This window comes from Acipenser ruthenus, chromosome 2 (genome assembly GCF_902713425.1).
Source record: "Acipenser ruthenus chromosome 2, fAciRut3.2 maternal haplotype, whole genome shotgun sequence".
Classification (NCBI taxonomy): domain Eukaryota; kingdom Metazoa; phylum Chordata; class Actinopteri; order Acipenseriformes; family Acipenseridae; genus Acipenser; species Acipenser ruthenus.
Genome location: NC_081190.1, coordinates 29,235,324 through 29,248,288, shown reverse-complemented (window position 1 = coordinate 29,248,288; position 12,965 = coordinate 29,235,324). Strand labels below are relative to the sequence as shown.

At 39.7% G+C, this 12,965-nt stretch overlaps 1 protein-coding gene across 1 annotated transcript in view; it reads left to right on the top strand.

Annotated features, from left to right (window-relative positions):
- The window catches only part of LOC131698860 (glycine dehydrogenase (decarboxylating), mitochondrial-like), a 34,017-nt gene continuing 21,052 nt past the window's right edge, over nt 1-12,965 (top strand). Inside the window, exons 1-3 of the mRNA XM_058993456.1 lie at nt 1-449; nt 741-819; nt 10,655-10,790. Coding sequence (XP_058849439.1) covers nt 153-449; nt 741-819; nt 10,655-10,790 — 512 coding nt within the window. The 5' untranslated portion in view covers nt 1-152. The remainder of the gene's footprint in view (nt 450-740; nt 820-10,654; nt 10,791-12,965) is intronic.

Genomic DNA, 12,965 nt, shown 5'->3' with positions numbered 1-12,965 from the left:
TCTTTGTTTTATCAGGAGGCGTGCTGTCTACCAGCTTTTCTAAAGTTGTGCGGAAGGCTTCAGAGTTTTGCGGCACATGAGCGGCACCGTACTAAAAATAAACAGGTTGGGATTCCTGGGTATAAATTTTAAAATACGTTTTAACTAGTACAATGCAAAAGTGTGCAAAATCTTGGGGGTTGATCTCCAGGGCTGTTGGCATACAGTCCTCTAGCATAAAGCTCTGCTTCAGAGGACGTGTTTTAATGGGGAGATGGCACGTAAAAGATGGGATAAACAAGTCTCAGAGTATCAGGTATATCAGTGTAAATGGAATAAGAAGCGACGCTGTTTCCACAACTTCAAGACAGATTGATAAAATACTACCCCGACATGATGATTTCTCCGAAAGACACATTGGACCAGGCGACAAAGAAAAACGAGAAATGCTCGGCACTTTGGGTCTCGAGGTAAGAAATTACAAAACAAAACAAAACAAAAAAAATACTAATTATATTATTTTTGGAAATGCATTACATTGGAAGTTTGTTGCACAAATCCATTTCAGTTTAAAATAACAAATAATCTTTGAAAAAAAAAAAACATGTCTGTGAAGGAGCATTGTATTTGTACATTTGGACATGGATCAAAATAACTTTATTTCTTAAAATGATTACTGCAGGCACAGGATATATAGCGTTATCTGAGTTAAATGTACCCTGTATTGTGAAAACAAAGTAACATTTTTGTTTTGTTTCCAGAGTATTGAAGAATTAATTGACAAAACAGTTCCATCAAGCATCCGTTTACGACGGAGTATGAAAATGGATGACCCAGTCTGTAAGTTCTGTGATTCTTAGCCCATTTCCAAAATCTTAGCACGGATAGTTTACTTTGTTCACATTGTATAGTTTTGCATACTTTGACATATCTCAATTCTATCAGTGCCGCCGGTATATCTAGTAGGTGTCACTTCCTACAAAATGTAACTCAACAGTACTACACAAATATACCCGTACTTTGACACAGGAATTTATTCATAGTACTGTGTGTGTGTGTGTGTGTGTAATTACACACACACACACACACACACACACAGCGTAGACAAATTATTATAAAATTATAACATTTTCTAACGTGAAAACTGAAAATATAGATACAGTTCTCTTCACTTCATGTTTAGGAAGTGTCATAAGGGTTAGAGCAATAAGACTTGGACAGCAAGTGCAATTTGATGCATACAGGCTGTGTACGGTAGTTTGTTAGAGTGTGCAATGATCCACGTGTTTTTTTTTTTTTTTTACTTGACATATTTGGAGTTGTTTTTGGTTAAAAGCGACGCGCGGTCCCACAGCTCCCCTTGTGTATGACCCAGGAGTGTAGCGATTATTAGTGTAGAAAGTTCAGCCTGAAGCGCCTGCGAGAAATAAAAACAGTCCAGTTCAATCTGGTTAGCGCGAGCATTACATCACAGCAACATCAACATGCGAGTACAAAGAGGGTTACTTTCATAGCTCCAAAAATGGATCGGAGCAGGAGAGTTTTCTTTCTATTAGTGCCCCCACTCGGGAATAACGGCATGCAAAGCATAAATTCATATAACCTAACAATCTTTATCTTTAATAGGTTACCTTTTGATCTTATGCACAGACTGATAACACTTTTTGATATTGTAAGCATTTCTCCAATGTAATTGTTTGGCACAAGCATACATATAGTTGATTATGAACATAATAATGTGGTACCAGTGTCTTAAATATCAAAGGTTGTCTGATATCAGCTTATTTATGACAGTTAAATCAAATGTACAGAAAGAAAATCTGTCTAAAGTACACCTATTAGTGTTAAGATTTTGAGCATGCCAATATTTAAACTCTTCACATAAATTGAAGTATTTCAGGGTTGGACAAGAAACACTTGCCTGAACACTCGGGTATTGACCACCTTGTGCGTTCTGGATTAAATTGATTCGATGTGACAAGTCTGCACGTTGTTTACATTGTTCTAGAGCAGTGGTTCTCACAATGGGCTTTGGGTACCCCTGGGAGGCCTCAGAGGTTGCTCAGCGGGTTCCCAGAAAATTCTGGAATCCTCTTTGGTAAAACACCTATTTTAATATACACAAAGCAGTCTTCCACTGTAGTGGTGAGACAAGCTTTGTCTTTGTGACAATCTGCAGTACAGTTTTTCTCACTGCTTTGTGATTTGCCTTTTCCATATTCATTTTTTTTGTAAAAGGGGTACCCCAAACAAATAAACAAGACCACCTGTTAAGTCCTTCAGGAAACCTGAGGGCGTATGTCTGTTCTCCAGAATGACACAGTTATTTTAAGATGGTTCCTTGTGTAATATCTAACTTCATGCAGTGTAGTGTTGGATATGGAAACACCTGACAACCCAGCGCTTCCGATGAGCTCTCTATCGGTGTTTGTCAGAGTTGCTGCCTTTCCAAATATGGCTGAAACTGACTGGCAAAAACTCAGTGGCGGCTGGTGGTCAAAACAAAATGGGGGGGGGGGGGGCAGAAAAAAGCAGTCTTGGGGTCCCTTTAAGCCACCAGCAGCAGAAGAATCTTATTATTCTGTTCTGACTGACAACATTTTTCTTCTCTTAACGCTTTACCCCAATTAAAAACTGTTAAAAGCATTTTCTCCATCAGCCAGCACTCTCGTCAGTGCTAGCATGTGAGGTCATCAATGTGGGATGGTACATGTCCGGTGATTGGCTAAAACAGGCAAAAGGGGATTGGAAGCATGCCGCCTTTGCCTGTTTTAGACGGCTTTACTCGCGTGTTCCATGCTAGCCATCTGAAGAAATGGAAGTAGGCAGCACCCCCTCCGAATAGCTGCTACTGCAAAGCCTGAGAACTGTTACAGGGAAGAAAATATGGTTGACAATTTAAGTACTTTGAGCTGATACATCTCATTGTAATATTTCTTGTGGCTCACAATAACACATAGAAATCGTGTCTTTGATCTTTAAGTATTATCTGCATTGCTCACTTGCATTTTGCAGCAACATCAACTTTACAGTGACTGCTAAAGTTATCAGTACTTGGCTCTGAGGCAGTAGTTCTGAGACCTTGACTGTCACTCGGTTTATTTGCTAACATGTTCTGTTCTAGGTCGTGATGTATGGGTGTATTCCTGCAAGTCTGCCAATTGCAGTATAATTAGGGGTTTGAGGCATTTTATTTATTCAAAATGTTGCAATGACGATTTATAGCAAGCCTTATATGACCAGACGTATAACAAATGTATCATGGAAAGCTTGCTTGTTTTACAACTAATTTTACAGGAGACCCCAAAACCTCTGTTTTGGGGTCTCCTGTATTCGACAACAGCATAATGTATTTGGTTATATGCTAAAATGTTACATATAGTGAAAATAGTGGTTACTTAAATATCACACATTACACATGTCTCTTCCTAGAACTGGAAAGGAATTCCAGATGTATACAAATTTAAATTGACAGTAAGATTTACAAGCTTGACTTAAAGTGCAATAGATATTGAATAATGGAGCATTTCTAGGAACTTGAACAATCAGGAGCTCCAGTTGGATAATGATCGTGAACCCCAGTTGAAACCTTTATTTCTGGGGAATTAAATCCGTCGGGACCACAGGACTAAAGGGTTAATCTGCATCAGAATACATGGGGTTAAGCAACCTCAATAGAACATTCCATTGCCTGGCTAAAATGAGACTTTGCAGTGACATAACAGCCACATAAGGCAAGGGTAATAACAATTGCAAAAGAATCATTTGAAACTTTAAAGCTGCTGCACTTTAGGGCTTTCTGAGTTTGTACTTAGTTTTTTTTAAAAAGGTTAAGGTGTATCTCATCAAATGTTCTAAAAATCGCCTTGGGGGTTTAAGTGTTCTCAGTGGAGCTCTCATGCGTCATTTATTGACAAATTCAATTTTAGACAGTCTGCCGTCTTGCTTGTAGCTTGGTGTTTTGGCATGTTTCTTTGCTTCCTGGTTCTTCGGAGATCATGTGATCAACAAAACCTTGGCAAACAATACAAGCGCTCGATTCAATATTGGAGCAACATGACTGAGCCGTTCAGAATGATCGCGAACATCATAAAAAAAAAAAAGGAAGGGAGAAAAGAATTTGAGGCAAAAGCTCCTGCTCAAAGCAGGTGCATTTAAAAACAATTTGTAAGAAACTAGTAGACAAGCATTTTGGCTATTGCATTTATCAGTGTAATGATTAGTCAGTCCACTGTGAAACGCCTTTTAAAGTGGTGTAATGGAACATCTATTGTTTTTAAGTGGAATGAATTCTCATCCCCCCTCACTTGTTCATTCTAACATGTTAATATGTACAGAACCTTTGCTTAAAGAAAAAACTGGAACTTCTATTGCTGGAATAAGGGTAATGGAGACATGTTTAATAATAATCAGTTGTCCTTTTTAAACTCTGTTTTATGCATCCTATTCTGTAGGGGTTTTAAATGCCTCCACTTAAATGGAATGAGTTGGATTTCTGAAGTGTGGATATTAAGTTGTTGGTGTCATCCTTATGAGGCAGTGCTATGAGAGAGCAATGAACTTTGCCCTTCGTTGAGTCAGGCTGCTGGCTCTGTGAAGCTGCATTGTACAAGGAGCTGAGCTAGTGAAACTTAGCAAGGTCAATGTCGGCTTTCGCTTATTCAGCACGGGAAAGCTTGCCTGACAGTGCATGCTAGGGATTACTTCTTGAGACACGGCCTGTACTACATTGCTCTGGACTGGGGAGATAATTGCCATACCTATTTTTATATTGTTTTACACTGGAGGAATTTTGGAGGAATGTGGGCAATGCTTCCCTTTATGTTGCAAGCCTTGTGAAAGTTGATTCAGATAGCTACTGAAAGATCTGGGTAGCAATGCAGTTATCCTGGTTGCTGACTAAAACATAGGCAGGGCTTTTGTTGTATATTTGCGATACAGCTGTGAGCAAGCTGTTTATTTAGAGACTATGCTGTGAGGTACTTAATGGGTTTCGATCAGTGAGAAATGATTTTACGTTGCTGTATTTTTATTTAAAAACCCACCGTGATGACTTGCAAGACTTGGGTGAGTGATTATCTGTTTCATGTAATCTTTTTTATTTTTTATTTTGGCTCGGTGAGCTGTGTTTTTGTTTATAATTTGATTTAAAGAAAAAGTCAACTTGCAGTTCTTCAGTCCTGAGTCTCCTTTCTGCCTCCTGACCACCATAGACCCCCGGCTGCTCTACCACATGCCCTTGTTTGTCAGTGGTTTTCAACCTCGGCCCTCTGGGACACCTGTGTCTTCTGGTTTTCATTCCAACTGAGCTCTCAATTACTTAACTAAACCCTTAATTAGACCTTTTTAATTGTTTTCAGCTCCTAAAAAGTTGGAGATTTCAAATTATTTATAACATTTTAAAGTTATGTTGAAATATCCAACTGGGTAAGAGCTGAAAACAATTAAAAAGGCCCAATTAAGGGTTTAGTTAAGTAATTGGTTTAGTTGGAATGAAAACCAGAAGACTCAGGGGTCCCTGAGGACTGGGGTTGAAAACCACTGGTTTACACAATATCCCCAGCCGGGGATAACAAGAAAACAATTTTAAAGCTTTCCTTATAACTCCCTCTTTAGCTCCGATCATTTACCTGTAGCAGTGTTCAGGAATCGGGCTAGTAGTGGTTGCTGCTAGTGCTGGAGTGATTCTGCTTTCAGTGGGACTGTTGAAAATAAAATGGTACCAGCTAGCAACAACCAAATCCACTTGTTGTCTCTGTCAGTTATATTTTTATATTTGGTCTGCACTGTGCACTGGAGTTTACAGAATGTCGTCTGCTTAGTAAGAAAGTATCTCCTCTGTAGAACAAGGTGGTACCTGACACTATAACCTCCGGTCAGAATGCTGTGTGCTGCCAACTGGAAAAAAAAAATCAGAGACGAAGGGCTTCTAAAGGTCATGATGGGAGCAGCTGTTCTGTAGCTTGGCATCTACATCAGGTCTGCAACATATACAATGCAGTGCAACAAAGAGATAGCAAATCCCAGACTATGCAATGGAAGCATTTATTATTATGATGATGATGATGATGTTAATATGGCTAAAATCCCAAGCTATTTTCAGTTTATCTTGAAAAACTAAGGCATCCACAACTTCCTTCAGAAAGAAGTATTGCCACAGAATGCAAGCTTGGAGCAGTCAAATCTCTACAGGCAGATAACGTCCCAGTGGCACAGTCAATTAAACTAGATATCTAATCATCGGGAAGTAGGCCATATGTTGTCAGTCTTTCCAGGCAAGCATTGTTTAAATTATTGAAGGCTCAGATTAACCCATTAAATGCCGTACTGCAAAAAAAATGCTGCTTCAGTTGCAGCAGATTAAAAGGGCGTCATTCTCTAAACGGTGGTTAATTACCAGAATTACCTTGTGGCATGGGGAAGCCACACCGCATGCAAAAATGAACCAGAGGAAGCTCTATTCACCAAGCTAATTATATGCACAAATAAAGCGAGCTAAATGATTAATTCGCAAGTTGTCACAACACGCAGAATTCAACACATGGAAACAAGAGTCGCTGGCTGCAAAAAAAAAAAGTAACAAGCAGATAAAACAGATTTTTTAAAAACAACCCTGAATGACATACATATTCAGCAACATTTTCGAGTTTTGTAAACCTTTTAAAACTTATGTTGACACATTAATTACAATGACCGTGTGATTCCCATAGACTATTTTGCTGCCTTTAATCCCAAAATATTAAATGCAGGAGAAACCTTAACAGTAAACCTGAAATGACAAAACCGAAGCTTTTGTGTTTCTTTATAAAAGACGCTTTAGCGAGATGCTCTCGTCTGGGTGTCACTGTGAGGCACGGCTCCACAATTAGGGATTCTTTTCATTAAAAAAAGTGACCAGCCGTTGTATCAGTATGTTCGCTGCACTGACATGTTGAACATGTTGACAATACGTGTTTCTCCACTTCCTGTGCTCTCTGTAAACAATCCTGTGATTTATGACCTGCTTGTTCGGTAATTGTTTAGCCTGAACTTCAAGTTTGATCTTGTTTTTGTGTACTGTGCTGTCAAGATGCTTGTCAGTAGTGCCTTTGCTTCGATGATTCAAGACACATTACAAGTTGAGCAAAACAGAGTCCCACCATCTGTATGCAACATCCCCTTTTCATAGCTCTGAACGCAATCTTCTTGAAATTAATTTAGCTTTTTTTTTATTTGTCAGCTGTCTGCATTTTTAATGTAATTCATACACTGCAAGCTAATAAATCAACACTATCTAAAAAACCTTTTTAAACGTCCGACCTCTGATTCGCATGTTATGTCATTGTACAGAATGAGAAATTCACCAATCATGAAGCTGGTATTTGTTTGACCCTGTTGCCGTAGTAACCAAATGCACGGCATTGACGCCGGACCGTGTACAGCTACTGTAGCGCTGCTTCTACTTGACAAAAGTATGGAATGAACAGGGGAGGGGAAGGGGAGGGGAATAATGTAAAATATTGTAAGGAAAATAAAATGTATGTTTTTCATAGGCAGTGAAATACACGATTTCTGTGAAATTTGGTGATATCGTGAATTTTCCGGGGCCCTACATATAAGGCTAATATGATCTGTGCTCAGTATGTATCTAGTTATTACATCCTCCTCAAACAGCCCTAGTACTGTCTGCCTGGTCTGAAATACTCTCTCCCTGACTCTTCTTCTCGCTCTCCTGTGCAGCTCTTCTGCTGGTTCTGTGACACCGCCTGGTTTCAATAAGCGGTACTTTTAACACACACTGAGGCACCTAGTAAAGTTAGGCCAGTTTCAGATGGATGCTCTAGAGGCATGCCTAACTCAATTGAAGCACAACATTTTAACTAAGTCCCAGTTAAGTACATGAGTAGAGCACCGCCTGAAACAATTAAGTTCGCCTCAACGCTCTATTGAAGCTAGCACGCCTTCCTCTGCCGCTCTGAGCGGCTCTGGTGCACCTTGGTTTGAAAAGGAGCTCCAGTGGCGAACTGAACTAAGCTGCACTTAATGCTAATGTACACAGTAGGCCTACTTTTTTTTTTTTTTTATTTATTTCCCCCCCCCCCCCCCCCCCCCCATATAGGCCTACGACTTTTTTTTTTTCTTTCTTGCTCTGTGGTCCTGTACAGTCCTTATGCTACACAGTTAATAGTAGAAAATGTTACCTGAATACTTTTTTGAGTCGTGTGTTGTCGTATGTAGCCCACACATGGTTCCACCAGCCTGTCTGTTCAAGCGTCTACAAGACCAATGTACGCCTGTTGCAGCAGATTGACTTGCGGAAAGTAGTGCAGTTGTCATTAGGCATTCTGTTTTGTTCAACTTCCAAATAATGATCTGCCGTGTGGTATCACTTGAATCTGTGTCAGATTACAGAATGATCGGCCTATGTGAGTGTTGAGAGTGTTCACTTGTAATATTGAATGCAAACAAACACATGCCTCACTAACTTGCTTGTTTTGTCTTTACGATGCACTGTGGGAGATTTCTTTGGAGTAAGTGCGATACACTTTCGGTTCGCCAGTATGAAATCAATTGGTTCATCGAATTTAATGAAGTGCGGCTCTAACGCGTACTTAATTTCAATTGAGTTCGGCTCCGTCTGAAACTGGCCTTGGCGCCCTTAAGTGAATGTGGTTTGCATATCAAATGCCTCCCTCGCTGTATTTTGTGACGTAATTTGCATACATTTCCACACATTAACATTATTCATTATATTTAAATGACTCGGACACGGTACTTTTTCCACACGCTTTTTTCCACACGCTAGGTTGCCTGCCACTGGTTAGTGAATACAGCAGGTGTACAAAGCACGCAGTAAAGGGGCTTACTGCATAAAAAACACGTTACCACTGTTTAGTGAATGAGGCCCAAAGTGTCTTTAATAATAGATTTGAAGTGTACAGGATGTTTATTAATTTAACTGTGATATATACGGACACTAGATTTCAAGACCTCCTGAAGTCTCATCCGATGTATGTGTACATGTAAATAGTTTTGAGGTCTTGAAAGCTAAGCTTGTGCTTAAATATTATAGTTGATATAACTAATATTGAGCAGAAACATCTAATTAACAAAGGTGTCTTTTTTGTTTTTGTTTTGTTTTTACCTTAATTATTCACAGCAAAGACAGCTTATTATCCCCACAGAAAATTCATGAATCGGCAAGAAACTTCATGTGAACACCGTCTGATTGGCTCTTGGGCCCTATTTAATGAAGGACTGTGCAACCATTTGTGCAACCAATTACAATAGGGGGTCATACGAGAGGCAGTCCAGTTGCACAAGTGTGTGCTACATATCTCGGGTGTTTCAGGTGCTCTTACTGTTTGCAAGCTGTTGTATCTTATGAAATCTTGCATTTCTGAAAGTTGAAGTAATCTAAAGCCCCCCCCTTTTGTTTTTTTATTTCATTCATTAACAGGAAATGCTGAGCACATGCATTCAGTTAAGGATTAAAAACCTAATCATAACCTGTCAGATGGCTATGCTTTATTGCTAGCGAGCTGTTTCCCATACGAATGCACCCCCACCCCTCTGCCTTGATCCCCTTCTCTTTAAAGTTTTTCATCATGTCTCTGTAATGAGCCCCAGGTTTGTGGAATAGAGTGGGTTCAAATATTACCAAACCATCTCCTCCAATGTGTTTCTGTTTTGTTTTATGAATAGTGAAAGCTTTACCATGTTTATCAGTTATTGTAAACTTATTGTAAAGGGCAACAGAGGGGTTTAAATATTGGCAGTTATTATTAATTGTAATAAAACGTCTCCATGACTAAAATAAAAATGTGTAAAATAAAGTCCCCTCCCCCTGCACAGCAATGCCTCAGCAACATCTTTCCCTGTTATTAGCACAAGTCTGTTTAAACCATTCCCACAGAAAGACGTCCACTTGTTCATACTGCACCTGCATGCAGGGTTCAGGTGGTTTTCTGTTGCTTCTAAGTAGGCATCTTTTCTTTTCAGAATGTCTGGAACGGTTTGCTTTGAAATTTTTTTTTTTTAATTTAATTTTCCACTTAACTGTTTTTGTGTTGGCTCTGGTAAACGTTCAGCAATTTTGATAAGCACAAATAGTCTTTCAGGAAATCGGAAAGCGAGGCCACCAGACCTATAGTGCTGGAGAACAACAGGGATCTGATGGCTCCACTGCAGAACCACAGGCGTCCTATCGGCCACAGGGGTCGCTGGTGGTTGGTGAACCGTAGATTCCCCTGCCGACCTAAGCCCTCCCTACCCAGGCGGTGCTCGGCCAATTGTGCGCCGCCCCCAAGGGCCGTGACATAACCTGAACTTGAACCTGTAGGAGCATGGAATCTAAGGTCATAGGTCATGGCTATTTACTGACCTTTCTGAAATCTGCAAAGTATGGTGAAGTAAAGCAGTGTCCATCCAGTGAAACGCCTTGTACTTGACATTCAAATACTGAATCACTTCCCTCAATGATGAAAGATCTTTGAAAGATCAAGGTGACCTTTTTTTTTTTTTTCACAATACTGACACCTCATTGATTTTGCAATTGAAGGCTGTAGCATGGTATATTTTTTCAGTCTGTATGATGTGGTTCATGGTACAGATCCTCCTTCACAGCACGCATGTGCTGATCATACTATTAGCACTGCCAGTGTTACTAACATTAAGTTATTGTATTTTTTTGTAGGTGAGAACGAAGTTTTAGAAACTCTATACAAGATAGCAAGCAAGAACAAGATCTGGCGGTCCTACATTGGAATGGGTTACTACAACTGCTCAGTGCCACCGGCCATTCAGCGCAACCTGCTGGAAAACTCAGGATGGTTTGTGTCTTTTGTTTTACTAACTTATTAAGTCATTTAGCAGATGCTTTTATCCAAAGCGACTTATAGAGACAGGGGTGAACTATGCATCAACAACTGCTGCTGCAGAGCCACTTACAATAGGACCTCGGTTTTACATCTCATCCGAAGGACTGCGCACAAGGAGGTTAAGTGACTTGCTCAGGGTCACTTCTGCTTTCCCTAATCTGTGTTTTCTGCCTCGATTGCTGCTGCTCTGCCATTCTAAAGGGATTTTCTGCCTGTTCTGAATTCAGGGAAACTCAGCTGCAATTCACTTTATTTTCTGACTATTTTTAAACTTCAACTCATTGAGTAAGTGTGGTATACCTCCTCTTAGAAGTCACCGTAATGGCAAGTCAAGTTGCTTGTGGTCACGCGGTCAACTCCTCAACCAATGCAAATATCAGAACTAATTCTACAGGCGTGTGCGAAATCAACTGGCTGTCCTTCATGAAGCGAATTATGCAATTATCAGATCTGCGTTTTGAGCAGAGTGCAATACCATGTTAACAAATAGTACATTTTTGGTACCCAGAAATTACTATGCAGTTAAGTAGAGTATGCAGTTATTCGATATGCAATTAAGTGGAGCACACTGTATATGTGTATGTATCTGCCAGCTGTATGAAATATTCTTATTATAACAAACAGTATCACTTTACTGGAAACAACTGGGAAATAAAGGAGGCACACTAAGCAAAGGAGATGTACGATCTGATATGCCATGTGAGTGACCGTGCACTATATAAGGCCCAGGTGAGTTAGCTGCCATTTACTTAGCCAAGTAGGAAGTCAAGAGCCCAGGCTTGAAAGGGGAATGTTAGTGGGTGTCTGGCATGTATACGCAGCTGCAACAGGGACTGTAACTGGACATTCTGTATCCATTAGAACAGTGTGCTGGCAGTGTCACATGATGGAATATCTGGAAAACAGTGATTGTGTAGCCATTAGGATAGGAACACCCAGTGATCCAGATAATGTTTTAGGTCATGAAGTCATTTTACTCTCCAATTTGGACACTGTGTGTAAAATGCAACATTACCTTGAAGTCGAGAGTACTTTCAATAAATGTTGTACACAGTTTTAATGCTGATTTTTATGGGACATGGATTAACTACAACCTTACAGTTTAACTGTAATGTCAGTTTGAACTACTGTACAAAAATGTGGTCTTGCTATAAAAACAAAAACAATTATTGACCATAAACAGCATAGCTGCGAAGCAAATAAAGAGAAACAGGACATGTATATATGAATTCCAACACTGCAGATGGAATATACTGTACTTAACAAACAGCTTGCATACACATGATATATATTTCCAGTGATTAACTAAAACAAAACAAAAAAACATGCTCTCTTGTGCTCTCCCTTTCCAAGTCGACACACCACCCAAAAAAAAAAAAAAGGCAAAAATATTTTTTATAAACTAACGATAATATTGTATTCCTTACTGATCTCCTTGCTATAGCAATGTAAAGCATCCCGACTCTCGTCAAACACAGAATGCTGTATTTATTTTTCTAGATTTAGCGTCCAAAAAATTCCTTCATAGGGTCACATACTAGACCAAAGAAAAAACACGTTCTGCATTGCTTACAATATAGAAGGGTGAAGATGAACGAACGTATTCTGCAGTTATATAAAGATATGCTGTAATATGTGTGACTTTGGGTAAGCTGTTCAAATACCATACTTGTTTGCTTTAGTATTGTTGGGATACATTTTACTCCTTGTTGGAGCCCCTACCCCCTTACACCATGCCCTCTTTTCCCCTTTTGTCACAGTCCTAAATGGTATCCTAGAAACTGCCCTAACAAACCCCATTGCCATTACATGAATGGCAACTCAGACAAGAAGGTAGCAAGAATGTTTGCTTCAGGGAGAAATCTGTACTGCATTACCTAAATATAGCAGAGGTGTTTTCATGAAGGGACCTTGGAGAAAAAGAAAAAATGCTTCTGTTGTGATTAAGTAGCTGTTTGTGCCTGCTGACTTCCTTCGAGAAATTGCCGGGGTGGGGGGGTGTTCACTCTGCTCTCAGTTGCAAGTCTTTATGCAACAGGCATAGTGGAGTTACCCAATTTTATAGGGTTGACTTGAGACTTATGACCCCACAGTGGTGGTCCTAGAATATATTTATTTTGGTGCCTT